Here is a 27881-nt window from a genome sequence, read left to right on the forward strand (position 1 = left end):
AAAGAAAAGGAATCCATCAAAATATTACTCGGACTAATATACAGTTGCGCAATATGCCAGATCGGCAATTGATGAATAATGACAATTTGACCTTGGGTGAAATGTTAAAGCTAGATGTAACTCCTTTGGACCCTGTGGTTTTTTTGTTTGACATTCGGACACGAACTAGAAGCACTTTTCAAATAATTATCGAATCAGATGAACCTACGTTACAAAATGAGAGAAGGATCTTTGACATTGACCACAGTCTTAGAATAATAGAACTTAAACAGTTTATCGTGGCGAGAATTGACCTTGGTGGGGTGTCAAGAACACATTTTGACCAACTTGAATTATTGTATAATGGAGTGAAGTTGCCCAATACCAAGGAAATCGACCAAAAAACAGTGATTGAAGCTTTTGACTTGAATGAATCGACTTTGGATGAAAGAGATCCAGTATCTATCCATTTAACTATCTCCGATAATTTAAGTAAAGCTAATGTATTGAGTGGTTCCTTTTGGAGAGAACTTAGCCAAACTGGTAGTTTTGAGTTTTTGCCCGGGTCATTACAACGAATGGTTGATGGAAATGTAGAGGGTTCTTCTTCTTCAAAGCATAAAAGTACCTTGCTGGAGCAGCCTATGTCGCACCCCATGTCGCACCCCGTTGATCCTATTGAACCTACCAAGCTCATCACTAAAGACCAGTCTGTTTGGGAATTGGAAGGTGAATCTTTCGAAGTCATTAGTTCACCTAACATTGGAAAACGGTTAGTTAATCAGTCATCAATCGCAAATACCGAGTTTGAAGTAACGCTAAAAGTGGACGACACCATCAAATCAGTAACTTTAAACACATCACAATGTTTTATTGTCGACAATGACTTACATCAACCATACTTGTTGGTCAATCCTAGTGGAATTGCAAAGTTGGAATCTGAATTTACCCTGAGCTCGGGACAACTGTTGTTAGAGAAGGTAGAGATTATGATGTTTCCAGCTGCCCTAGGTTCTCTGGCTCGTCCTACTCTTACGGCGAGAACAAGTGCTAGTGAAATTGAAAGAGAAGTAGAGCAACCTGCAAATGAACAACCTGTTAATGAGGTAGATAGAGGTTTGAATGCAGTTGACAATGGCGTGCTTAATAGAACTTTCAATGAAGGAAAGAGATTGCTTCTTTTAGCACTTAAAGTTGTGGTGGTATTATACTTTATGGGAGTCAGACCTAACAAACATATAAAGACCCATTGGAAGATTTACTTGCTCGTGATCTTGGTCATTTTCCAATTGTATATTTTGGCCTTTACTGGTCGCAATGTATACCTTGCTCAGCAGCAAGGTCAAGCGAGAAACATAAATGCCCCGGTGGTTGCAAATGCGTTTAATGGTTTAAGGTACATTGATGCTGGCGCTAATTACATTCGACGAGCTTTCACTGGTGCTAGAACCAAGATTATCAGGATTGCAGTTCGGAGAACATGGGACCACGAAATTATAGTAACAGAAAAGTCCCAGCTAGTTAAGCATTTGATGTATAATGTTGAAATCTTGTGGAAAGACAGTTTGCTTGGGGTTCTTTCGCTTTTGCCCTCTTTTCAATTATCAATTCTTGAAGAGTTGGAAAATTGGAGGAATGGCGAATTGAAAGCATTTGAGCTGAAAACGAAGTTATTATTTGTGTCAATTGAAGACTTGGTCAAGAAATACAATGATGTGTTGAGTCCAAGTTTTGAAATTCCAAGATCAATGCAATTTTCCGAAGTTGAAAGTATTCTTGCCGAACTCGAAAGTATTGATCCCGAGGCATCGCTACTTGAAACCAACGAGAAAAAGTTTAAGATGTTGATTGAATATTGTAAATGTTTGGAAGTTGTTTCTGATGTGTTGAACAGAGGAATTGAATCAAGGCAAACCGCGCCGGAAAGTTTCATCCCAGATTTAGTCAACACCTGGACTTTACTCACCGCGAATATTACCAGAAGAGATAGCCAAAATGAAAATATAAATGGGCTTGACAATGAAACTATTGGCGACCAAGTGAATGAGGAAGGTGCAATTGATAACATGCGGTTGCAACCTGCGTTTGTGCAGGATGAAATTCCGGGACAATCAACACACTCGGAAGAATCGTCTGAGCAACAGGGTGTAGACGAAGATATGATTGAGGAACAAAATCAACCCACGGCGTCTGGATCTCGTATATTGCACGAGCAAGGTGACAATTTGTAGCTTCTCGCGCGAGTCATGAGTCTTGGAAAATCGCGATTATTATTTAATTATATGTTTTGTTATGGTTGTAACAATGAATAAAAATAATTTTTTAATGCGCGTTAGTTTACATTTCGTAACAATGACTACAGACGATTTGTGGTTTTGATGATCGGACTAGAGAAGACTATTTACGAATGAATTTGATCTAGATTTTTAGTTTTGTAAGACTATAAGAAAAGGTTTTAATTTGTATAATTGAGAACAAGTAGGATGTTTAGTTGAAGATTGTGTGTGTATCTTTGAGGACAAGAATTAATGTAAGGTACAAATGGTTTCTGACTCTTTTTATTATTTTTTTTTGGTAAGTCTTGGGTAATTTCAGGGACCATCACCAAAGTGTAAATAGAAATTACGCGTAAATGGCAACCACCACTTGTTCCCACATGTTGCAATTACTCCAGACGGTGTGGATATAAAGCTTATATTGTTCACTACAACACTAGTACAAAACTGCGAAAAGATTTCGCATTTTGTGGTTGTGTGTCAATATTCTATTGGGCAACAATTACCTGTATGCTCATGTAGCTCGTCTATCAGGGAAAGGATCCTTCCTCATTGGGATGACCTAAAGTAAACATACGCCAGTTTTCTATTGTCTTGATATTTTTTAGCCATTGTTGAGGTTTTTTTTCACTGCACCAGATCACCGGCGCGAAGTGTCAAAACACAGAAAATTGCATGAAAATTTTGAGTAAGTCTCATGGTAGCCACAATCGACTAGATTTAGATGTAAACATACAAGTATAAATATATCTCCATCTGCTTCTCATCTTTGGATTCTATTTCTACTTTTTTTTTTCTTTTCTATAACAACTAATTTCATTCCCACCTTAGTCAATCTTTTATTACAATGCAATTCTCCTACGTTTTAGCTGCTGCTGCTGCCGTTGCCGGTGTCGTCGCTGATGCCTCTTCCTCTTCCGGTGGTTCTTCTTCCAACGCCGTTGTCATCACCAAGACCGTCGTTACCTCCACCTTGGTTACCATCACCGACTCCGAATGTCCAGAAGAAGGTACTTCTTGTCCATTGCACGCTACCACCAAGGTTGTTCCAGTCACCACTGTTAGCGTTGTTAACGTTTCCAACGTTACCACCAAGGCCCCAGGTGTTTCCACCTACGAAGCTGCTGGTGTTAAGCCATTAGCTGCTGGTGCCGTTGCTTTAGCTGCTGGTGCTTTGTTAGCTTTATAAGCGCATTAGTCTAGAATTACTGTGTATTTTTAGTGTGTATATTATTAATCTAACAATTTTTTAATTTAAGAAATTTATTTGTGCGTTTCATATTTGTAATCAGTAGCAAAACATTGGCAATGAAATTGACTGATGAAAGTAAACTGTTTCATTACGGTGTTTACGCAATTGTTGCCCAAATACCGTACGGCAAAGTGACAAGCTATGGTATGTTTATTTCTGTTTACTAATATGATTGAATGCACTAACATTGTAGGACATATTGCCTATCTTCTTAATAAACCCCAGAATTCAAGACAAGTGGGTTCGTCTTTGAAGCACCTTTCTGGAATTATAAACATCTTGAATGCTGATTTGGATACAGAATCAGAAATATACATCGATATAAACACGTTGCCCTGGTGGCGTGTGCTTCTGAGTTCTGGCAAGATCTCTCCTCGAGAAAATTCAAATGGACAATATATCCAAGCTGATAGATTGAGAGAAGAAGATGTGATTGTCCTGGACCTGCACATCGTAGACATTGAAGAATACGGATGGTTCCCTGATGAAGTCGATTTTTAAATTATTTCATTTCTATAAATACAAGGATAATAATTTAACTATAATACATAATTAATATACTGTTTGTCCTTCCCGTTCAACACTTCTATCTTTATGAGTCTTGTGTTTTGATTTACCATCTTTAGAAAAGCTTCCTTCTCGTGAAGGGCTGGATTTTCCCTTATCTTTTCGTTGCGATGACGGCTTATTCTTGTTTGTGGCAGTTTTCTTATCTTTGGGTGTCAGTTTTGATTTACGTCTCTCTTCAGGTTTGTCTAACCCCATTTCCTTTTGCACTCTCTTTGACTCCTCTTCCCACCATTTGGCAAACTCTTGTTCTTGCTGTATTTCCAGTAATGATTTCTTTTCGTTCTCGCGAGCCTTGTCTTGTTCCAATTTAAGTGATTCATGAATCATCACTTCTGTCAACGATGGAGTTGAATAGACACTATTAAATGAGGAGTCAGGAGACATCGAAAGCGCACTGGCAAATGTAGGTGCAGATGTTGCTGTAGACTTTTCAGCTTTCGAAGTGCACCCTGCAGGAGTTGGAGAAATTGACTTGGAAAATGAAACTCTGGTAGCAGAAACTTTCTTGTTTCTAGATGAACCCAAAATTGGGAGCCCTTTCTCATTTGATGATTGGTTTGAAGGTTCCTGTGTAGCTATAAACCAAGGAGCTACGCTGGATGATTCAGGTTTGCTAGTGCTCTCTTCGGTACGCAGAGCTGCTGCTTCGGCTGCAAGTCTTTTTCTTTCCTTCTGTGATAGTTTAACAACTGGAACCAACTTAGATTTACTCGTTTTTGGCTTGGAATCTACTGCCTTATTAGTGCTGGATATGACTGGAATAGACTTATCTGAAAGGGTGGGGCTTGGGCTTGATTGAGATGCCCAATTAAATTGTGGAGCAACTTCGCCTGGAGGTTTAGTCAATGGAGATTTCAATGTATCACTAGTATTTGAAACAGTTCTTGGAGCAGGATTGGAAAGTACATTGGTGGAATCTTTAAAAATTGAAATCCCAGGAATGCTCACGCTCTTGGACTTGGTCTTTGATCTCTTCTCGACCACAATAAATCCTTGATTGGAGTCTTTCTCTTCTAGAACAATTGGACTATCTTCGGGTTTTTCCTTGCCGAGAACCGCTTTTCTGAAATCAAGAATTTCAGTATTTGTAGCTGAACTTTTTCTCGACTTTTTCTTCTTCATGGGCTCTTTAGGTTTCTTTGGTTCATATTTTGGATCCACCAACGGAACAAATGATAGGAATCCCTTTCGATCACTCATAAACGTCTCATTGAAACTTTCCATATCACCAACAAAATCGGATACTGCCGTTTTTGATTGTTCAAACCAGGACTCAATATTTTTCCAATTTCCTTGGCCGTCAGAAAATTCAATCAGCTTGCAAGACCTAAAAAATTTCATTTGAAATTCAACCTTTTTGCTAATGTCGAAGGGGATATCCCGGAAGCCGGAGTCAAACATGAGTATATCCAAATTGTTAAATATATACCAACAGCAATTCATAAATAGTTTATCTGCTGATAGGTAATCGGCATGAATTAATAACAATACTACATTTTCTAGGCATATCAAATCACTCAAAGCCGATTGACAAATTGCCTTTAATTGGAATAAAAGTAATTCGTCAGATATTTCAATCAATTCCAACACCTGGTTGATAAATTCGTCAGTTTCATTGAACTTCACTGATAATGAATCAAGTAACTCAATGTTGCTAACACCATAAATATGTCTAAGAACATTCCACATTTGAGATTCTGTCAATCCACTGAAATCCAATTGTTTTATCCCTGGGCCATTATCCCACCTGTCAGATAATACCGTTTCAAAAAATGCAGATCTGGCCTGTAAAATGTATGAATGAGCCGTAATTGAACCATCATTTAGCTTTAGTATTACATCACCCGATTCACTATCAAGAAGACCTTCAAACGAGCTTGGTTTGACATCATGATTAGTGGAGATTCTGAACAAATTGCATAACGATTCATACTCATTGTAGACTATCTTCATATGATCAGGATAGTTAAATCTCGAGCCGTATTCCTGCCAGATATCAATCTTTTGACCAGTGTAAACTGTGTGCATCAATAAACAAACTGAAAGTAATTGGGTATCACTCGAAATCATAAATAGAGACTCCTCGGGCAAATAGTTGGCTTTAAATTGGTCACCCAAAAGTGTTTCATTCGCATCATTAAGGTCCAATAACTTCTTAAAAATTTCTGATCTCAAGGCAAATATCTCTTTATGGAAACCTATCTTAATATTTGTATCTTTAAAAGTGACATAGCAATTAAATGATTTCCCATTATCTTTATTGTTCTGGGAAAACCTATATTTCAAAAAATCAGAATCTGACTTGAATTTTTCATTTGAAGCAGTTATCTCATCTCTGGAATAACGTTCAAACGTTTGCATCAAACGAACGCTCTTGTTCTTGTAACTATATTTGGTATTGTATCTCAATTTAAGCTTGTCGTTGATCTCACATTTGTCATCATCATCATCATAATCATCATCATCATGAGCTGGTTCGTGGTCAACGTCATTATCAATCTGTTTAGGGTAGAAAAAACTTGAAATATAAGTGTTTTGTTCATGATCAACCTTCAATAACTGCTCTTGTTTCCTATAGAGGTTTTCATCAACCATCGGTGAAAGGTATTCAATGTCCTTGAAAAAATCATTCTGTTGAAGCTTGAGAGGGAGCAAATCAATATCGTCTCTGATAAATCCAAAAGAAAAGAATTTCGGATCACAATTAACCTTGACTACTTTATTCACATTCTCGATTTTCTTAAACTTGTTCTTGGTCAATGGTAAAGGTAATGTTGTCCCACTCATTGAACTTCTTCTCTCGCTTGCTGATTGCATTGATTTGAGAAATACTGATCCATTTCTCGTACAAAGAACAACCGAGCCATCAACTGCCATATCAAAATCAACAGCTACCATATCATGATCATACGCATTCCATACTGAAGTATATCTTGTATTCTTGATATCACCGAGATTAATGGAAAATCCCAATACGCTACCATTACTTAATAAAATCATCGACGATTGAGGTCCTCTAGTGACAACCTTGGTAATTTCTGCTGCTCGTGTTAAAATATTGGGTTTGAAAAAGTCAAAATGTTTATCACCGGCACCTTTGATTGGAATTTTGGGTAATTTTAAATGTTGGCCATTGTAATATACATGAATGTCATTGAGGGTGGTCACTACACATGTGCAAAGTTCGCTTGTGCTTACAAATTTAATATCATCTCTTAAAGTAACCATTCTAGGGCTGGATTGGATTTCCCCACGCAACGACACATCATGAACTTTGACTTCTATATCAGCTTTGGTAAATGAAATTCCCATTTGTCCAACATTGAGACCCCAGAAAAATAATTCATTCTTGGTATAGGCAACTGAGTGTATCTTTGACACGCAAATATTCTTGATTTGGTTCTTATTCTTTCTTAAATCGCCGGTGACTAGTGATGGAACTGACCGGAATGAATCTAAAAAGTCATTAGAAGATTTCTTGGTTGTAGGAGTGTCATAGCCAAGTTGATTAAAACTATTCAATCCCCATGAATACACTTCATTTCCCTGTGTCAATGCCAAAGAATGGTTATTGGAGACTGCAACACTTTTAACATGCTTCATATCGTCAATGTTTGAAAAATATTCAATTCTTTTGAACCTGTAGTAATTGTTGGCATCTTCTCCATGTCCCAATTGTCCCCTTGATCCAATCCCACATGAATACACTTGGCCATCATATGTCACGATCAAAGCATGATTCTTGGATATAGCCATTTGTTTATATCTTGGTTTTGACAAGACACTTCTAGCTGACTTGCTTTCAGATGGAAGCTTGAAGTTTCCGTGTGATAGTCTAGATGGTACTGATCGGTCGGTAGCATCACCAAGACCAAGCTGATTGTTAGAATTGCAGCCAAGTACATATATATCTGAACCTCCTCTGTTTTCATTCCAATGGATCTGAGGAGATCTTATTGAAGGTCTAGAATCATTTTGTTCTGTGACTTTTTCTTCTTCCGCTTCTTTCTTTCTGTTATCTTCAAATCTGTAAGATAAGTGGTATTCGTTTTTTTCGTTGATGTATTCAGGGATCCATAGCAAATCCTTAAAATCATTGTTAGATAGTTGCAATGGGGTAAGACCACCTCTGTCTTTGCATTTCAATAGCTCAATAAGGGGGGAGTTTGAGGCAAACAAGTTATTGATTGTTGCATGACTCAAATAATCCAACAATACTTTAAGACAGTTTAGCCTGCTATGATACACAATATAGTGCATACAGTTCCAGCCATTTTCGTAGTCAGTAAGGGTGAGAATAGTCTTGAAGCTGGGGTTTTTCAAAAGGTTTCTTAATGAGTCATATCTGTTGGTTAATATTGTTACGTGTAAGATGGTTCTGCCAAAAATATCCCGTTTGGATAAGTCAGTTTTGGTAAGTTTTGATAAGCTGTTGACATTTTGGGTTTCATTAAAACTCATATTGTGCTTAACGCATCTGATCCCTGGATATTTTTATATTGGTGGAACTAACTTTGTTGTAGAGGCAACACTAATTTGAATTTGGGTGTTGCAAGAAAAAGATGATAAAGGAAAACGGACGCCCCCAGTGTAACTTCACGGAGCAAAAAGAAAAAAAAAAAAAAATAGCGTGTAACTCCCTCGTGGTTTACGTATAGTATGCAGGTTAGTATATATGTTTGTAGTTATAATACATAAATTTTACATAGTTTACGCTTCAGATTTGATTTCAGACTTTAAGGGAGAAGTGCTGAATGTGTTTGGCTCCTCGCTTTTCTTGGGGGAACCTACCGTGGTGGATAAATCTTCATCAGTAGACATGTTGGCGTTATCCGGTTGTTGTTGCAGATCGGTTTCTTCAGGAAGGAAAAATGAATTTGCAATGATTTTCTTCTTAATCGAAGTGATTTTACCTGTTGGAGGTAATCTTGGTCTGATGTTTCTTTGTTTCTGGGGTAATTCCTCATCTTCAATGAGTATCAACAAGCTGTCTTCGGGCAAATCGGTAGGCTCGTTCTTCTTCTTTTGCATCTTAACAAAATGAGCTTTGGATTTCTCACTCAATTTAGTATAGAATGGGATCAAAATACCGATTTGACTCGAAACATCACTAGCAGTAAGTCTGGCCGGTTCAAACTCTTTCAAATCTTCATACTTGTTCCTCTTATTTGGACCACCAGTACTACTAAATTGATTGTGTAATCTTGAATGAAGCAAATATATAGGAATGGATGAACTCAACATGTTGAATTCCTTGTCCAACCCCAATTCCTTGAATCCAAAGAAATCGTCTCCCAAATCATTAGAGAAGTCACCCGTCATAAACTGTTCACTATTATCATCAAAACTCTTTTCGTTAAAGTTTTCCAAACCGGGTCTAAGCAAGTCCTTCAAGAAATTAGAAAGCTTGACTCGCAAATCCTTTAACTTATCCTGTTGCTTCATTACTCTTTCCTGTATAAATGTGTGGAGGTCGTCAGGTTTATCAACCCCATTTTCCAAAAGTGACAAAAGCAAGATTTCCCGGGTAGTTAGCTTGTTTTCAGAATTTGACTCGGTATGAAGTTTAATTGATTTGATCAAATTGCCAAGATATTTTTCGGCAACCTGAGTTAAGGTGTTGATCGCAAAGGGTTCAGTTGCTTCAAATCCTGTTTGCATGGCAATTTTCCCAATATTTCTTCTTAATACTGAATATTGTACTTCTTTATTGAACGGATCGTGATTCGGTAATTTAGAAATAGGATCAAGGTCTACTTCTTTCAAGGCATCAATTTCTGGTTGCTTCATTTGTGTATGGTGAACAAACTGTTGAGTTTGCATTTGTCTGATAAGAGATATCTTGAAACATATCTTTCTAATTTCTTGCATGTAGCCAATATTTTCACGATAGATTTGATTCAATCCAGTATCAACAGGTAAAACAAAGTCCGACTTGATTTTAGAAGCATCTCCATTTGATTGTCTTAAAAACTGATCAACCAAATATTCTTCTTGTTTGTCTTCTTCCTCTTTATCAACACCTTTGTATTTAAATCCTGGAACTCCACCCATTATATCATATTCAAGTAAATATGGTTCGTCGTTTTCTAACAAGTTACTTGATTTTGAAACAACTTCTTTATTGGTCAAATATTGATTGAAATTGGCCATTTCATTGGATTGTCTAATGATTGCCTTGGCATCTGGTCGAAGATGGTAATTGTCATCAAATAACTCTGCTCGTTGAGCACAATAATTAGCTCGGGACTTGGCAGTTAATAACCTCCATGCCTGCAACTCGGGATCAAACTCTTCTTCCTCTTCAGAAATATTTCCATTTCCTCCATTAATATTATCATTCTCTTCTTCCTCTTCCTCCTCTTCATCATTTTCCATGTCACCATTTTCAGGCATGGGAGTTTCAGATCCTGCTCCATTGTCATAAGAGTCCATGGAAATAGGTGTTCCAGCAGCTGAGGGGGTTGCAGTGCCTGGTATTTCAACTTCAGTTTTAATCTCATCCAATCTGGTTCTCTTCCTTCCCTTCTTCATGGCTTTCCCACCGGTGTGTCTTTCGTCTTTCTTTTCAATATCATTCTCTTCTTCTTTTTCCACTTCTGCTCTACTTCTAATAGTGATATCTGGAATTGTTGGTACCAACTTGGCGGTTTTCTTTTGCATGGCAATAGCATGGGCTCTAATAAAATGCTTAGGATCAGCATTATAAGTTAAGCAATTATTCCAAATCAACATAAGATCGTCAACAAACTCTTGCTTAGAATTATATGACAAATTCTTAAGTTTCTTCATAACGGTATTCAAATCCATGGGTTTTTTAATGATAAGACCATAATTGGGTGCTTCTCTTTTGGAAACTTTGTTCAAGAACGGAGTAGAGTGCTCTGTATATCCTCTCAATTCTACAACTACCTTCTCGCAAGCTTCATACAATTCCTCTTGGCCGATTCGATCATCATTGGCCCATTTGCCTCGATTTTTACGAACATCCATAAACAAATTTCTTAAATCATGATCATTCAAGGAAATTTCGTCACGCTTCATCTGAATTCGAGAAAGTAAATGTTGCAAAGATGTAGATGCAGCTCCTAAATTGATTTCTACATGTTTTGACTCGTTTTGTTTCTTATCAGCGGGTGTTTCCTTCGAGTGAGCCAATTGTAAGTCAGATTGTTCTAATTTTCTCCTTTTTAATAATGTTTCCCTGTCATATTCAAAATTATGATACACTTTATTGAATTCCTTGATGATTTTCTCTTGATCTTCCCTCGAGGTTACTTCTTCACCATTCTCCAATTTTTGACTTGACGCAACTTGTTCCATGTTATTAGTGGTAGATTCAGATTTGGAAGTGGATATAAGAACAGACTTTGGGATTTCTAAAACAAGCTGGTTTTCAGAATTGTATTCAAGGCTGGATTTTTCCGGTTTCTCAACTTCAACCACTTCTGGCTTAGCTGGCTCTTCTTCTTCATCATCATCATAATCATCGTCATAATCGTCTTCTATTGCTCGTATGACAGGCTTTTCGATTTTTTCCTGTTGTTTCCCGGCTTTCAGTTGTTCCTCGTCATCAGAAAGACTGTCAAGTGAATCAATCAACTCATAATCATCAGTCACTTCCTCTAGATTCTTGTCTGATTCCGAAAGCTCTTTTGAGCTATAATAAAAATCAACTGCTTTCTCCCATAGCAAGTACCTGATATGGAATGCCAACATTTTGCTCGTGGAAATACCTTGTTCAAACAAAGTCTCGGGCTCTTCTGGCTCGTTGCCTAAGTCAGTCTTCTCGTCCGTGGACCCCTGATTATCGGTCTCACTAGGCTTTTCTAACTCTTTGTCACTTATAGTCTTCTCTTTACTATTTTCGCTCTCTAAATAGGAAATATAACAGTTTCCTTCGAGAAAATTTGTCCAGATTTCCAAATTATCAAGGTTTAGTATATAGTTTATGATTTTGGATTGAGGTTCACTGAGAAATAATTGAAAAAATTTCAGCTCATTCAATCGCTTGGCTAATGTGAAAAGTCCCTTGGGACTGTTGGATTGGAACGTGTTTAATTTGTCCATGGTTAACTATAGGTCTATCAGATCCTTATGGAAGTTTAAAATTAAAAATTAAAAAAAAAAATGGTAACCAAATTTGCTTAGAAACAAAAAGAAAACCGATAGTATTGGGATCTATGAGGTTAAATCGGTTGGGTTGTGATGATGCCTGTGCAGTTGTTTGGCCTTTAGTGATTGATTAAGTTGTTGTTAATACATAAAGGTATGTTTATGAGATCTTGATTTTACCACCATAATTTTTCGGTTGGTTGCTTTTCCAACTTCAGATTTTTTTTTCAACATAAACAAGTACTTGCTATAAACATACTATACCTACAAATAGAAAACTCTACAAAGTTGAATGTTTTGTCTATCGGATTAATTTATTCCCAATGAAGAGATAAAGCTATGTATAATCTTTCCAAAGAAAAATAAGAAGGGGATATACTATGATGACGTATTATAAGAAATAAACTGAAAATCTTTGTGTGATTCAATTTATTTCATTTCAAATATGATTTCATTATAACATTATAGTTTGTTTTTTTTTTCGTATATGACACAATCTCTTTCTCTTCTTCTAAACAGCATACTTCTTTGTCCATTCCTTGGCTGTGGCTTCATACTTCTTTCTATCTTGTTTATAAATATGGGCAATTTCTGGAACCAATGGATCATCAGGGTTAGCATCTGTCAACAAGGAACAGATAGATAATAATACTTTAGAAATAGTTAAAGCTGGAGACCATTGATCTTTCAAGATATCCAAACAGATATTACCATTGCCATTGATATTTGGATGATAGATTTTAGTGGTGAAAGCAATCTTTGGTGGTTTGAATGGGTAATCAGTTGGGAAGTGAATAGATAAAAAGAAAACACCTCCAGCATATGGAGAATCTGGAGGACCCATGATAGATGCTTGCCAATGATATAAATCGTCTCCAACAGGACCAGCAGAACATGAAGATGGTGGATCTCTATATTAAAACAGTTAGTAAATCAAGTTTTTGGGCGACGGCTATAACGTTAAACGGAGTGGGCGGGCACGAGCATGAGCTCTTGTGAGGGTTTGACGTCCATTTGGCAAGGGAAAAAAAGCGCCTACTGAAAATACGCCACCATAACTTTAGGAAACTTCTTAGAGCAACCAGACCAGTGAACATTGTTGATTCATAGTTGATACAATGGAAAGTTTCACTAACCTTGTTTAAGGTTTGGTTAGATTGATTCGGTGTTTGTGGATTGTTGTTTGCTTTCATAGGTGCTCGTTGGTGAATCAACTTATTTTTGATCTGTCTTTTTCATATATCCCGCTCCCCTCTTTTTACTTTTATAGAACAACATACCTTCCTAAGTCAGATAATTCCTTGTTAATACGCTTTAAAGACATGATTCGTTTATTATTAAGATGTGAGTTGTGTTAAGATAAGATGACAAATGATAACAACTAAGAGAAAAGAAAGAATAGAAGAAAAAAAAAAGAAAGGAGATCCACCAGAGAGGTGAGAGGGAAAAAATTGATGGACAAGCATATTACGAAATGTCGTTTGATTTTTTTATGGTTTGCCAATGAAACGAAAAAAAAGAAATGTCACAAAATTGTCGACTGTTTAATTTAGTTTGTTTGGCAACAGTTTTTATCGGCTTGTAAGAAAAATGTCGCAAAGTTACATTTTTAGAATCCAATCGAATACTCTAGAAAAATTCCCACACGATAATAACAAAGAAAAAAAAATCCATAGATAAGTCGTGCAAATGTGCAAATTGGGTCAGGTGATTGCGTTCTCCTATTTAGGTAATAAAATGAAAAAGGTTAATGTAATCGAAGAGTGAACAAATAACTAATAGGTTAACCTAAAGCGAGGTATGCTTGCGTTGGGGTAGCAAGTATGTAGCTAGATTTCATGAGTAATCAGGAATCTCTGGGAACTAAATTCTGCATAATAACATTGGTTTGGTTTGTTATTGAATCCACTCACGAGATTTCTAGATGGAAATGCACCTGAAAATATACAGCCAGAAATAAGCAGATCATATTTGGAACAGTATAGCATTCCCTAAGAAGTAAGAAGTGGCATATGTAATATATCAGATAAGATAATCGGAATGTTTATCTGTACTGTGCCTCAGAATGACAGATTTACACATGCAATTAATAAAGCCAACTACACTAAAACTATACACATTCACTAGTGATACTAATACTACAGGAGGTGTGAATTGGTGTCTAGATCTATGAAGCTTTTTTTTAATATCAGAAAGGTCCCCTCCATTTCTATCTCCGTTATTCTCCGCTCGTCTATCCCCCCTCTTCTTTTAATGCTGCAAATACACGATCTACTAAGGTACAGACAAAGGGCTAGTTTAAATACGGGTAAACTGATATCTTTATGCAACTTATTTGTTTATCTAAGTATATGTGATTGCATAAGAAACGTACCACTCTCCAAACTATATTATGCATCAAGAAGGGGTTTATACATCCGCTAGCTCTTGTGTTGCTACAACAAGCATATTGTTGCTCTGACAAGTGCATAATAACATGTGATCTAGGTTTAAGAAGCAGGAATAGAGGACTAAGTTAGTACATTGTGCACCATTAGGGGGTAAATCTTGACTTGGATAGAAACGTTTGACACGGCGAATTGGGTAAAGAATTGGTTAATACAGAACTGGTTACATGCCCTGACAAGAGACGACCTGAAAATTTGCTGGTTGTTCCTGCGTTGATATAACAGTTGCATTACCAGGTGAACCTAATTGGTGCCCCCTGGTGTGTTCGACTGGGGGAGGGGGGGTGCATCTGCAGGGCCAATGGGTTACGATTTCCACTAATGTTTCGAGAACTTACGAGGAAGTAATCTAGCCCCTTGTAGGTAAAAGGGCATGGAATGGTAGGAAAATAAGAGATTGAGTGTAATATTAGGAAGACCGCTAGCGATCGGGCTATGTGAAAACATATTTACGGACATGACATTATTTAACGGACGGAAATCTTAGTGCTTATAATAATAAGGCGGAATAAATCCGATTGCGGAACAATTTGGGCCAGAACAAAAAATAAAGCAGTCTTTGCATATACTAAATCTGATTCAAATTAGATTAAGGCTCAACACTTTCTTTAGTGTTTAGATAAGGTTTTAGTAGTAGCTAAAGTTAAAAGTCTTACAGTTTCAATTGCTATGGAGTAATCTTTTTTTCGACTTACATTGACGAACCTAGATGATAATAATGAAGAATTTACTACCACTTGTGATCTTGTATTTGAACATCAAAAGATCGATTTTACGCAAGAAGAGAAATGGTTGGGTCAATTGCCTTCTTACCTTTAGCTAGTAAATCGTAAAAGAACGCTTTGAAAGACCAATCAACCTGGCAGTGCTAAATGGCGAAGTACTTCCCCAACTTTTGCCAAGTTTTTCTTTTATTTTCGCGCGCTTAATTTTTTTTTTTTTTTGTGGGCCCTTTGCCCCTCTTCCTACCAGACCGGTCAATACAAATACCCATTGTAATGCACTCCAATGACAAACAATGGAATGAAAATATCTATAACCCCCACATAGACCACAAGCTTGAAAAATTTTTTTATTAATCCTTACAAGCTACAATATAACTCACATTATCAAAGATATTAAATTATGCTAATAACTTTTAACTCACGAGCCAACAAGCGAGAGAAGAAAATTAAGCAACCAGAGCACTTAACCACGATTCCAAACTCTCCCTTGTGTGATCCTAAGGAAGCAGATACATTAGCTATGCTGCCAGTTATTCCTAAACCACGAACACCTCCAAATGTTAAAGTAATAGTTAGTTCCAACGACTTTTATCGGTTTAAAGATACATGTCGATCCAAGAATGGTTGTTTGACATGTAAGATTAGGAAAAAGAAATGTGACGAAACCCGTCCAGTTTGTTCAGACTGTCAACGGTTGAAAAAGAAATGTACCTGGGTAGATTATGAAACCATGACTGAAGAAGAGATTAAGAAGTTGAAGGAAAGTGTCGAACGGGAAGAGAGTCAACGGAAACTAAGAAAGAGGAAATCAAAGGAAAAACCTAATTCTCCTGATAAGCGCAAAAGACATGATTCAGATACCGGAGATCCATTGACTGCTTTTGGATATGATGCTGCACCTGATGAAAAGAAAACAGCAACTGCTGATTCTCCAACATTACTAAGTTTAATGAGTCCTGGTGAAATCAAGAATGAACATAATGGTTACCATTCGCCGTCTTCCCCCTCTGCTTTCTTGAATTTGCTCCGTGAAATAAGTGGTAGTCAGTCACCAAATCAACTAATCCCAACGGGTAAAAAGTGTGGCGAAATTGAAGATTATCTGGGTCTAGATTTTCAACATCTTGTCACTTCTCCTAGTTTTGCATCCTTTGTTGAGTCCTTAGATCGAACCTCGTCAACATATGCTAACTTGATTTCAGATTCAAACACATTCCTAACGCCATTGCCAGCTAGTCCCCCTTCATATATTCCTGAATTAAAGGATTCAACTTGTTCATATCTCTACAATTATTATGTGGAAGTGCTATCCAAATTGGTTTCTATTGCCCCAAGTTCCCAAAATGATTCTAATTCCTATCAAAAGGTGTTTCTTCCTTTAGCCCATCGAGATAAGGGAGTGTTGTATAGTATACTAGCATGGTCAGGGTTTCATTTAGGCGGACATTGGTCTGAAGAAGGGACAAAATTTGCTGATTATGCCTTACGTCATATAAAACTTAATGAACAGGATAATGATCGACAATCAATATTGAATAAGTTGGCGACATTATTGATATTGTGTGGGGCTGAAATTTGTAAGGGTGATGTGAATAATTGGCCAATATATTTGAATTGGGGATGGAAGCTTCTTGCTTCTAATGGTGGTATTCTAAAGTTTAATAATCTGAAAGAAGAACATTGGTTAATTTCAAATTTTGCCTATCATGATTTATTGGCAAGTTCGTCGATTGAACGAGGAACATATTTCCCATCCCAGGATTATGATGAGATTTTCAAGGATAGAAATGGGTTTTCACGAGGAAGTTTGAATCCATTGGTGGGGATTTCCAAGAAGTTATACCGAATAATAGGTGATATATGTACGTTGCTTTACCAAAGTAAGAAAATCCTTCGAGAATTTTATCAATTGGATTCCCCTCCTTCTGACGATAGTCATCATAGTCCTATTGAAGAAGAAGTTTTAGATGATGTAGACTCAGACATCAGTGACCATGGAAGAGCAAGTAGGTTATTACAATCTGTGATTGAAAAAGTCAAACTATTAGAAAAAGAAATTGAAGAATCGAAACCGGAGAAACAAGACTTGATTGATTTAACTGACCAAGAACTTGAATTGCAATTAACTTTATTTGAAGCATTCCAATTAAGTTCAAAATTGTTTCTTCGACAATCAATCATGAAATGTAATCCTTCGATGTTGGAAAGTCAAGTGTTGAACAATGATTTGATCAAGTGTTTGGATATATTGGTGGGTACATCAGTGCAGGCGTCGTTAGTATTCCCGATCTTTATATCAGGAATTCATTGTGTCAGCAAACACTCCCGAGAAGTTATGAGTGCTAGAATTGAAGAGTATATGAAACTATATGGTATGTGGAATGTCAGCAGAGTAAAGTTTTTAATGGAAAGAATCTGGGAAGAGAACCCTACTGGGAACCAAGTTGTTGACTGGCATAATCTTTTAAAGGAATTTGGTTGGGACCTTAATTTTGCTTAAATAGGGTGTGTATAATTTAATGTATTAGTTATTCTGTAACTGTGATTAAGGGTTTATATGGCATGTGACATGTGACATGTGACTTTGGATCATGTGATGAAATTTCGATGCGAGATGAGAAAGTTTTTTTTTTTTTCTTCTTCCTTTTAGGAGAAGAGGTCCTGAAAAAACTGGGAAAACTTTTTCTATTCACCATTAAAAAGGTAGAAACCAACTGTAAATAATGGGATTAGATTACCTTCTTTTTGAAGAAGCCACAGGGTATGGTATCTTCAAAGTATTGATTCAACAAGATGACATTGCTTCCAGACAAAAAGAAGTCCAAGAAGCTTCCAATGATTTGGCCAAGTTTTCCAAGATGGTTGAGTTAGTATCATTCGCTCCATTCAAGGGTGCAGCTCAAGCTTTAGAAAATGCTAACGACATCTCCGAAGGGTTAGTTTCTGACTACTTGAAATCTATTTTGGAATTAAACTTGCCAAAAACCTCAGCTAAGAATAAGATTACCTTGGGTGTGTCTGACAAGAACTTGGGTCCATCAATCAAGGAAATTTTCCCATATGTTGATTGTTTATCCAATGAAATTGCTCAAGACTTTTTGAGAGGAATCAGAGTTCATGGTGCTAAGTTATTCAAGGATTTACAAGAAGGTGATATTGAAAGAGCCCAATTAGGTTTAGGGCATGCTTTCTCCAGAGCTAAAGTTAAGTTCTCTGTCCAAAAAAACGACAACCACATTATTCAAGCTATTGCCTTGTTAGATCAATTAGACAAAGATATCAACACCTTCTCCATGAGAGTTAAGGAATGGTACGGTTGGCACTTTCCAGAATTGGCCAAGATTGTTCCTGATAACTATACCTTTGCCAAGTTGGCTTTGTTTATCAAGGACAAGGCTTCTTTAACTGATGAATCTTTGCATGATGTTGCTGCTTTGGTCAATGAAGATTCTGGTATTGCTCAAAGAGTTATTGACAATGCTAAGATCTCCATGGGTCAAGATATCAGTGAACAAGATTTGGACAATGTTATTACATTTGCGCAAAGAGTAGTAAACATCAGTGAATACAGACAACAATTGTACAAATACTTGACTGATAAGATGCACACTGTTGCTCCTAACTTGTCTACCTTGATTGGTGAAGTTGTTGGTGCTAGATTGATCTCCCATGCCGGTTCCTTGACCAACTTGTCTAAGCAAGCTGCCTCAACTGTGCAAATCTTGGGTGCTGAAAAGGCTTTATTTAGAGCTTTAAAGACCAAGGGTAACACTCCAAAGTATGGTTTGATTTACCATTCCTCATTCATTGGTAAGGCCAGTGCTAAGAATAAGGGAAGAATTTCCAGATATTTGGCCAACAAATGTTCTATTGCTTCCAGAATTGATAACTATTCCGATGAACCAACCACTGCTTTTGGTGAAATATTAAAGAAGCAAGTTGAACAAAGATTAAACTTTTACGATACTGGTTCTGCTCCAATGAAGAATGCTGATGCTATTAAGGAAGCTTTAGCCTTGACTGGTAAAGATCTTGCTGATATTGAAGTTGATGAAGAAGAACAAGAGGAAGAAGAACCAAAGAAGGAAAAGAAAGAAAAGAAAGAAAAGAAGGAAAAGAAGGAAAAGAAAGACAAGAAGGAAAAGAAGGAAAAGAAAGATAAGAAGAGAAAGGCTGATGATGACGAATCCCCAAAGAAAAAGAAGAAGAAGTCCAAGGATTAAACCACCAACCCCTTTGTAAACTACATATTTTTATAGTATTTTTTTTAAAAACAATTGAACTTTCATAGTAAGTTTTGCATAGAACTAAAATCTACATTTTTATAAGAAAACCAAAATTAGCATTTCATATTAAATTAACTATTTAAGAGATTTACTGTTTCTTTGTCTTTTCACCTCTTGACAACGCATTGCTGACAATTTTTAAAGTACGTGCCAATTCACTAGAATGTCCCTCTTGAGGAACTCTTTCCTTGTCTGGAAATTGACGATCAACAAAATTCTGTAAAGAATTATTAATTGGGGCAACGAGTGGATCCGCTTGACTCGATATGATTCCCTTACCTTCACTATCATAAACCTTGGATTCAAACCCTTGTTTGGCCGATTCAAGAACATTGATGGTTGGTTCAACAACATTCTTCAGCACTGTTTCATTAATGGTAGTGATTGAAGTTTGAACCCCTTCGATCGCGGTGGCAACTGGCTTAGTGATGGGTGTAGTAATGTCTTTTGTTTCTATTGTTTGCAATGATGGGAACCAACGATCCATTTCATCAAGGGCTCGATTTGCATACTCATCGGATGTATTTATGATTGCCTTGCATGGTTGCACATTTCTCACTGTTTGAAAGCTGTAATTAAAAACTCCAAAGAATGTCTTGCTAAGTGGAATGGATCGTACTAAAGCCCCAGTAGAATGAACAATAGGGTACTTCTTGAAATGATCCACTGTTTTCAATCCTTGGGTGGTATTATCTTGTTCAACTGTAGCGGCGATGTTGTTCTCGGTAGCAGACATTTGTAGTAATGATCTTATTATATCTAGCGTTGATAGTAAGCAAGCTAATAGAAGAAAAGAAAGTAGCTCAGGAATGTTAGCCATGAAAAGGGGAAAGTGGTTGTTTAAATACAATTGTGAACATTGCAAAAATAAATCTAATATGTTTGCCGCAAAAATAAAAAAAATAAATCATTGTACTGTACTATGAGCCATAACTTTATATTGAAACGCATGTGACTTTCCAACGGGTAGCAATATATGAACATGATTTTGTGGTACTTACGTTACTAGCGATTGTTTCAAACTCGATTAGTGTAGTAGTAGTAGTTGTTGTCCTAAGCTACTAACCCCCACGTATCACGCAACCTTTATGAAAAGCATTAAACTAAGTTTTGCATCTGCTAATTCGGGTTTATATGCAGTCAAAATGTTACACCTATTGAATGTTTTTTTAAAAACATTGCTTAGGTAGCATGTGCAACACAAAAAAAACCTCGTTTCATATTTTTACTGGAAAATAATTTGCAGCTTCATTTTTTTAATGCGCTTAAGAAATATCGTAAGCAGAAAGCATAACCTAAACTTCTAAAAAAAAATGACATTAAGAATGTCATATAATGGTTAGTCGCTAAGCTCAAGGTACGGATTGATTAGTTTGGAATGGGTTGGTAGTTAATGTCAAAGTTAATGCAAAAATTTAAACGAAAAGAGACAAAAATTGCCCAACATTTTAAAATATAATGATACCCCTTACCTTTTGCCAAGCTTCAAATAAATAGGAGAAACCAAGTTACGTGAAAAAGTTATATGTTATTCTATATACTTCTAATCAAAACATTTAATCAAAATCTTTTTCCAAAATGGAGCTTGGTCATACTTTTCTTTATCTTCAGTATTTTCCAAGTCTAAAATTTCTCGATCGTAGATTACTCGATCGGTGTCAATATCAATTTCATCAACACGTTTAAAGAGTTTCCAATTACCAGTGTAAATTTTATGCCCCAAATAAAACACAATAAAACATGGAACTGCCAAGTAATTTTGGAAAAATGACATAACATCAGGCTTACCGTCCCCTCCAATTGGCCATAATGCAACCCAAAATTGACATCCCAACATAAAAATATTAATTGCAATGGAAAGATATGATCCCCAAAGTCCAGTTGGAGAAACATATGCTAAACTGCTCACCTTAATTCCTCGGTATTTCAAAGCAGCCCGGAATCTAATGTGACACACACAAATAAACATCCAAACAAAGATAAAACTCAAGGCTGAAATTGACAATAACCAAGTAAATACCGCTTCCTGTTGATCATATGCAGCTATAAAAGAAAAAAAGGAAGCAATAATACAAACCAAAAAGGCCCTGGCTGGTCTACCTTTTCTATCAACGTAATCCAACCATTTAGGTCCAAGTCCTTGGTGAGCTAATGATTGAACCAATCTTTGCGAGCTATACATGGCAGCAATAGAAACTGACGTAACCGAAATTAAAATCACCGAATTTATAACATGACTTAAATGAGGAACCCCATGGATTAAAGTGGCAAGTACGTATGGAGAAGTAGAAGATGATGATCCTGAACCAGTAAGTCTTGGATGATTGTAAGGAACCAACAATCCAATAAAAGTTAATGATCCCAAAAACAAGACAATAACCTTGACATAAACCAACTTCGATGCAGCTCTAAGTGATCTACGGGGATGTTTGGTTTCAGCCGCAGATAAGGAAATAAACTCTGAACCCCCAAGAGAAAATGCCCCCGTGACAAATACTCCAGCAATACCTTTAAAACTTGTAAATGCTCCCGGGTCATGGTAATATCTTCCACCAACCCATCCTTCAGGACCACCTCCAAGAACCATAACCAATCCAAATATACAAAACCCAGTCAACATGAAAATCTTGGTCGAATTCATAATCATTTCAGAATATGCATACCCTTTTGCCCCACAAAGGTTAATAAATATCACAAAAAGCAAAAATACCATCACAAATATATCCGGATTAATCGTTTTATTCCAAAAATTTATCGTCATGGTAGCAACCACCAACTCCAAGGAAATGACACACATCCACTGAATGGCGTAATTCCACCCTAATGCAAACGCCAAACTTTCATCAATAAACTTGGCAAAATATGATTGAAAACCACCTGGTAACCCACTATAGGCAACCGATAATTCACTAAGTGATCTGACCGTGGGTACAAGCATACCCAACCCAACCACAGCATATGCAATAAGTAAACCAGCAGGACCAGAATTTTTCAACTTTTGACCTGCAGCAACCAAAAGCCCAGTTCCTAACCCTGTGGAAAGGGACATTATACGTAGTTCATTTTTTGATATTGCCTTCTTGTATGATGTATTTGGTGGTGCTCGTCTGAACGAGTCGACTATTGATTGTGCGAATGACTTGTCAACGGAAGAATCTGTTTGTGTAGATTGTAAATGAAGTCCTTCATCGAACTTTTCAAATTCCAAAATATCCTTTTTTGGTTCTGTCATGATACGTTCTAGAAGTGTTTAAAATAGACTAATGCGCTAGTTGCAAAACTTTTATAATTTACAAATGAAAAAAAAAAAGAATAGCCATAACAAAAAAAAAAACCCAGCCTAAGAGTCTATAAAAAACCCAAGGGAAGTATAAGAATATTTATAATTCATTATTGTGATTTATACCTAATAATCAGAACTAAGAATGTGGAAGTTAATATATTTAATTTAGTAATATGCATAGCCATCACCCATTGTGTGCCCCACCAACTTGCTCGGCGTTTCTTATTTTTTCCGCGGAATCGGCCCCACATTGTGTGTAGAATCAAAACGGCTTTTTGAGCGCAGGCCGCACCGAATGCCTTTAGCTTTCCTTTTTTTGATTTATTTAACAATAGATCCTGCAAATTAAATAATTAGATAGATTTGTGACCATCGCACTTTCATGTAAAGAGACTTAAATATAATTGGTTCGGAGATTATGGTGAAACTTTGTGGAGTCAGATCTACGTCACACATGAATCGTGTGAGAATGTGCTTATCTTATGATATGGTCATTTGTTGAATGTTGTACTATAAAAAAAAAGGAGGTGGTTCTTCCCCATAGTTATGTCATTTTAAAGTCGGTATCAGCTCCGTGTTCCACCCGAGCGACTCTTATAAATATTGAGGCATTACAAAATTTAAAGTTTACGGACCTCTACAAATTACACACAAGTTATCTCGGAAATGAACCTTTCGGAGAAACCAACCTTTTATAAACACGACAAACCTAAAGTTGGTTTTAAGTCTGGGGTATTTCCGATTATGTATGGATAGTAGCACTAGCATTCATGCATGCATTTCCGAAGCGGATTAGTCTGAAATATCAGTTCATTGGAATCTTCTCTTGCAGCAAGTTGTGGTATTCTATTTTACTAATTTGTGACATCTCATTGTGCCGTATTATTCCCCGCCTAGCAGAACTATGTCAAACAATCCTAATCGACTTCTCTTAGTATTCAGAGAGGTATGGGATATGACGTCAGAGATTCTTATATTGCTATATAGCCCTTGGCATATTTAACTAATATTTACCCCTATTTTGTGTGTCTGTCTGTGTGTGTGTGTGTGTGTGCGTGCCGATCCGCTAATTATTTTAGAACTAGGTAGTCAGTTAGGGTATTACATAGCGAGAAATTTACGCGAGTTCCCATTCTTGACAGGTTTTCTTGACATTATTCTTCCACACGATCCGAATTGTATATTGCACGACTCGAGCTTTTGCACGTGAAAAGTCTTAGCTTATATCCGAAGCATATAATTATAGTTGGAAAGAGCTTGGAAAATACGGATGTATTAGAAACATGTATACTGCCTGAAATTATCATCTAATTAAAGTTCCGATGACTTCTGAATTAAGTTCTGATTGGCAAAAAGTTTTGCCGGAGTACAGGTAACAATTACAGTTGGCTAAGTCTTGGTTGGCTCAAAAAAAATTTTTTTTTGCTTGTACCAGCGCTTCTACCCTTGTTTTCTCCAGAAAACTATTTTTTTTTTCATTCATCCCTTAAAGCAAACTCCGTTGCTAGAGTAGAACTCTGCTAATCAATTACTCAGTGCTGACGTATAAGAAGACATAGACATGGTTCTTTATTTTGAAAGTGAACAAGAATACAAGTATGATTTTCAAACGACGAGCTTGGCATATTTGAACAGGTACCCTAATCCATATGCTAAACATGTATTGTCAAGTGATACGTTAGAATCATATATTGACGCAGAAGGACGACTTTGCACAACAAGAGTGGTTGTTAAAACCGGGAGATTACCTCAGTTTATTAAACCATTCCTTGGTAGCAATTTGAATTCATGGATTATTGAAAAGAGTATCGTCAATCCCAAGACTAAAACTTTGTATACATATAGCAGCAACATCGATCACCGAAAATTTATTAGGGTTGAAGAATTTTTAAAATACACGACGGTCAACGATAATACTACTGTGAAATCGAAGGTTAAATTTTCGTCTAATTTTATTGGTTTTAAAGAACGTATTGAGCAATGGAGTCACAATCGGTTCTCTTCCAATATGAAGAACTCAAGAGAGGGATTGCAATATGTCATGAATAAAATGAAAGAAAGATTGGCATTTAAGGAGAAGAATGGATTGAATGCTTAAAGGAATTTGCTCCGGCTTAGCAAGTTTTTTTTTTTTGTTGTTATTTCTGTAGGAGAAAGGGTCATTAGTGTATATAGGTTTATATTCGACCCAGGTGTATTTTTTCAAATCTGGTTTGGTGTTTTTTAACGAATGGTATGACTTGTTTTATATGATTTCTCCTGTAGAAAATTAACATGTAGAAATTTCACGGTAATACAGAGAATGTGAAACGCATGAGCCAAGATCCATTATGGCTGAAACGATCTCGCGAGACCGGCCATAATTTTTTTAGAAATAAAAAAAAAGAAAAGCAAAAAAAAAAAAAGGTCTGGGTTTTTTTATCGGTCGCACATTAATGTTTGCTTTCTCTTTCCCTTCAGTTAACAATATGATTTCTCATACTCACCCACATTTTATATTTCTCTTTTTCCTTTGACAGGTAATCCTTTACAACATTTTATTACTCCTACTTCACTATTCACCTACTTAATCCCTTTTAATACCCTTAGTAACCTATCGGAATATCTATCTCCCCCGCACATTTTCCGTCATTATCGCATAAAAAAGGAGCCATGGCAGAATTACGTAAATCATCAAATCCCACATCCCCTCAATACATGAGACGAAAGTCTTCTTCGACCACCACCACTACTACTACGCATAAAATGACCTCGCCACGTCCCGAACCGACTATGATAAAAAGAAGAAACTCATCATTTGCAAACACGTCTTCACCTTGGTTTAGACGGAATTCATTCTTATCTCCAACCATGATACAAAATGAGAATTTTAGTGTGTATGAGTCACCAAGTTATTTTTCGGATAGTGCTAGTTTTAGTATTATCTCATTAAGAGAATGTCAAGGGTTCATCTTTAACCAAGATTTGTTTGCTACTCCTTATCAGCAACTGCGTTCGTTGGCAAATGAACGGAAATTTAGAAACAGCTTTTCCACTACTAGTAATACTAGTACAACATCAAAACGCGACACGTCAATGACAAACTGTTCATCAGTGGAGTCACTACTGCAAAGAAGACATACAAGTTATCATGCACCAAGACCTCCCGTGTTTAGCTATGGTGGTAACCTAGATAGTAGTGCCATTATAGACGATTCTATGGAAGATGATAATGATAATGATAACGAATCAATACCGCAGGCGGAGGATTATGATGACGAGGATAATGATCTGGAAATTACAACCACCGAAGAATATGAAGAATATGAAGAATATGAAGAAATGAATGGGTATGGAGGAGATTCGACTAATAGAAGGTATAGAGTGCGAGTTACTGACATCATAATTAATGAACAAGATCGGGATATATTTCCAAGCTAGATTTGCGCGTCTGTTATCCCACTCGGCATTTGGTTAGTTCTAACTGGTTTGATATATTGTGCTTTAGGTAGACTTCTCTTATCTATTGGAATGTAATGGTAACGTATTTTTAACAAGTTCTTACTGCGCGAAAAACTACAACCAAAAAAAAAAATTCTGCTGTAAAATATTAACTGTGACTTCTGTCGAAACAACACCATGTCTGATATCAAACAACAATTCGAATCACTTTCGTTGGAATTTTCAAATGATCAAAATTCACTTAATGAATTAATATCCGCAAGATCACAATTAGAAACTCAATATCAAGAAAATAAGATCGTATTAGCTGAATTTGAAAATCTCAATGAAGATTCAAAGATTTATAAATTAACTGGTCCAGTGCTATTGCCACAAGATTTCACAGAAGCTAAATTAAATGTTACCAAAAGAATTGAATTTATTGAAGGAGAAATCAGTCGTGTTGAAACGAAAATTGCTGATCAAGAAAAGAAAATAGAAACAACTAGAAATAAGTTATTGGCTGTAAGGGCACAATTGGGGCAGTAAGTCATAAGATATGTGTATATATATATAAAGCTTATACTAATTTGCATATAAACTATCCACTGATATTATTCGTATGTACAATGTTTACCCACGTATGAGTTGAGACTTGATAAGATTAACTAAACTTATAGCATTAAACAACCCCCATTCTTCGACGCTATTATAAGCTGCGCCTAGTTGCTTAATGCCACGAACCTTTTCATCAACAAATTTGTTAGTTTTCTTGAAATTGGCACTGGAATCTTGAAGCATATATAATTCAGATTTTACGTAGATTGATGAAAATCCTGCTCTTTTACTATACCATGCAAAATCATGAGACATGTCTCCTGCTAAAAATGCGATATCATCACTGAGATTGTGCAATTCTTCCATTGATTGAGGAAGATTATAAGGCACCACAAGTTGAGATAACCCTTCATGTAAATGGCCAATAACAGGAGAATTCATCATTAGTCTAGTTTTAATTAACTTGGCAACACGTTCGTATTCATTGGTTATAGAATTGAATTCAGGGTCTTCGGCAGCGTAATTGTTTAATTCTTGTCTCTTGGATTTTAACCAGTGTAAAGTTAGTTGAAATTCAGCAGAGTTCCCCTTAGGATTTGAAGTAATGACTGACTGAATTGAGTCGGGGTATTCCAAGTCACGAATAGCTTTGGTGATACTGCCAGTTTTAAATCCATATCTAGGAATATGTTCTAATGCCTTGCTTAAAATTTTCGATTCAATAGTATTGTTGTCAACAATAACATTAGATCCTATATGTTCAGACGAGTGGTAGAGTCTGAGTAGACTACCACCGCATCTAGGTTTTGCGGTTTTAGACAAAGTTTTCAACATTGGCTGTTCTGGGGATTTGCTCTATTGTCTAAAGCAGTGGTCTTATTTTTTTGTTTTTTTCACATACCAGTCCTAACCCACCCTGACAAAAAAATACGATCCTCGCATTTTTGAGGTTTGCAAAAATTAGATCCAC

The 27881-nt window shown here is 36.5% G+C and overlaps 14 protein-coding genes across 14 annotated transcripts; 8 read left to right on the forward strand and 6 right to left on the reverse strand. All coding sequences in view use genetic code 12, as the record gives it.

Moving 5' to 3' along the window:
• Positions 1-101: 101 nt before the first annotated feature.
• FGR34 (Fgr34p) lies at positions 102-1601 on the forward strand (the record flags this gene model as incomplete). Its single annotated transcript, XM_007373259.1, has 3 exons — positions 102-990; positions 1048-1360; positions 1427-1601. Coding segments are annotated over 3 exons (1377 nt in total), but the record flags the coding sequence as incomplete, so codon positions are not given.
• Positions 1602-3058: 1457 nt separating this feature from the next.
• Positions 3059-3506, forward strand: SPAPADRAFT_59101 (uncharacterized protein; the record flags this gene model as incomplete). Its single annotated transcript, XM_007373260.1, has 1 exon — positions 3059-3506. One exon carries the CDS (start codon positions 3103-3105, stop codon positions 3442-3444), a length of 342 nt encoding a protein of 113 aa, XP_007373322.1.
• Positions 3507-3521: 15 nt separating this feature from the next.
• Positions 3522-4946, forward strand: SPAPADRAFT_59102 (uncharacterized protein; the record flags this gene model as incomplete). Its single annotated transcript, XM_007373261.1, has 2 exons — positions 3522-3651; positions 3701-4946. The coding sequence occupies 2 exons, from the start codon at positions 3564-3566 to the stop codon at positions 4006-4008; spliced, it is 396 nt and encodes a 131-aa protein (XP_007373323.1).
• On the reverse strand, positions 4060-8538 carry SPAPADRAFT_135574 (uncharacterized protein; the record flags this gene model as incomplete). The annotated part of the gene is made up of 1 exon (XM_007373262.1): positions 4060-8538. One exon carries the CDS (start codon positions 8536-8538, stop codon positions 4060-4062), a length of 4479 nt encoding a protein of 1492 aa, XP_007373324.1.
• A 200-nt stretch (positions 8539-8738) lies between these two features.
• SPT7 (SAGA histone acetyltransferase complex subunit) lies at positions 8739-12355 on the reverse strand (the record flags this gene model as incomplete). The annotated part of the gene is made up of 2 exons (XM_007373263.1): positions 8739-11852; positions 11922-12355. 2 exons carry the CDS (start codon positions 12145-12147, stop codon positions 8788-8790), a joined length of 3291 nt encoding a protein of 1096 aa, XP_007373325.1.
• Positions 12356-12373: 18 nt separating this feature from the next.
• Positions 12374-13611, reverse strand: UBC4 (E2 ubiquitin-conjugating protein; the record flags this gene model as incomplete). The annotated part of the gene is made up of 2 exons (XM_007373264.1): positions 12374-13103; positions 13473-13611. The coding sequence occupies 2 exons, from the start codon at positions 13514-13516 to the stop codon at positions 12704-12706; spliced, it is 444 nt and encodes a 147-aa protein (XP_007373326.1).
• Positions 13612-15652: 2041 nt separating this feature from the next.
• Positions 15653-17905, forward strand: UGA3 (Uga3p; the record flags this gene model as incomplete). The annotated part of the gene is made up of 1 exon (XM_007373265.1): positions 15653-17905. One exon carries the CDS (start codon positions 15765-15767, stop codon positions 17862-17864), a length of 2100 nt encoding a protein of 699 aa, XP_007373327.1.
• Positions 17906-18087: 182 nt separating this feature from the next.
• Positions 18088-19587, forward strand: SIK1 (snoRNP complex protein; the record flags this gene model as incomplete). Its single annotated transcript, XM_007373266.1, has 1 exon — positions 18088-19587. The coding sequence occupies one exon, from the start codon at positions 18088-18090 to the stop codon at positions 19585-19587; it is 1500 nt and encodes a 499-aa protein (XP_007373328.1).
• Positions 19588-19705: 118 nt separating this feature from the next.
• Positions 19706-20432, reverse strand: SPAPADRAFT_59107 (uncharacterized protein; the record flags this gene model as incomplete). The annotated part of the gene is made up of 1 exon (XM_007373267.1): positions 19706-20432. The coding sequence occupies one exon, from the start codon at positions 20384-20386 to the stop codon at positions 19739-19741; it is 648 nt and encodes a 215-aa protein (XP_007373329.1).
• Positions 20433-21193: 761 nt separating this feature from the next.
• On the reverse strand, positions 21194-22882 carry SPAPADRAFT_48864 (uncharacterized protein; the record flags this gene model as incomplete). Its single annotated transcript, XM_007373268.1, has 1 exon — positions 21194-22882. One exon carries the CDS (start codon positions 22880-22882, stop codon positions 21194-21196), a length of 1689 nt encoding a protein of 562 aa, XP_007373330.1.
• Positions 22883-24431: 1549 nt separating this feature from the next.
• SPAPADRAFT_59110 (uncharacterized protein) lies at positions 24432-25185 on the forward strand (the record flags this gene model as incomplete). Its single annotated transcript, XM_007373269.1, has 1 exon — positions 24432-25185. The coding sequence occupies one exon, from the start codon at positions 24495-24497 to the stop codon at positions 25029-25031; it is 537 nt and encodes a 178-aa protein (XP_007373331.1).
• A 264-nt stretch (positions 25186-25449) lies between these two features.
• SPAPADRAFT_59111 (uncharacterized protein) lies at positions 25450-26477 on the forward strand (the record flags this gene model as incomplete). Its single annotated transcript, XM_007373270.1, has 1 exon — positions 25450-26477. One exon carries the CDS (start codon positions 25586-25588, stop codon positions 26351-26353), a length of 768 nt encoding a protein of 255 aa, XP_007373332.1.
• A 71-nt stretch (positions 26478-26548) lies between these two features.
• Positions 26549-27768, reverse strand: SPAPADRAFT_59114 (ubiquinone biosynthesis protein; the record flags this gene model as incomplete). The annotated part of the gene is made up of 1 exon (XM_007373271.1): positions 26549-27768. A coding segment is annotated over one exon (670 nt), but the record flags the coding sequence as incomplete, so codon positions are not given.
• Positions 26552-26902, forward strand: YKE2 (tubulin-binding prefolding complex subunit; the record flags this gene model as incomplete). Its single annotated transcript, XM_007373272.1, has 1 exon — positions 26552-26902. One exon carries the CDS (start codon positions 26552-26554, stop codon positions 26900-26902), a length of 351 nt encoding a protein of 116 aa, XP_007373334.1.
• Positions 27769-27881: the final 113 nt, after the last annotated feature.

This window comes from Spathaspora passalidarum (assembly GCF_000223485.1).
Source record: "Spathaspora passalidarum NRRL Y-27907 unplaced genomic scaffold SPAPAscaffold_2, whole genome shotgun sequence".
NCBI lineage: Eukaryota > Fungi > Ascomycota > Pichiomycetes > Serinales > Debaryomycetaceae > Spathaspora > Spathaspora passalidarum.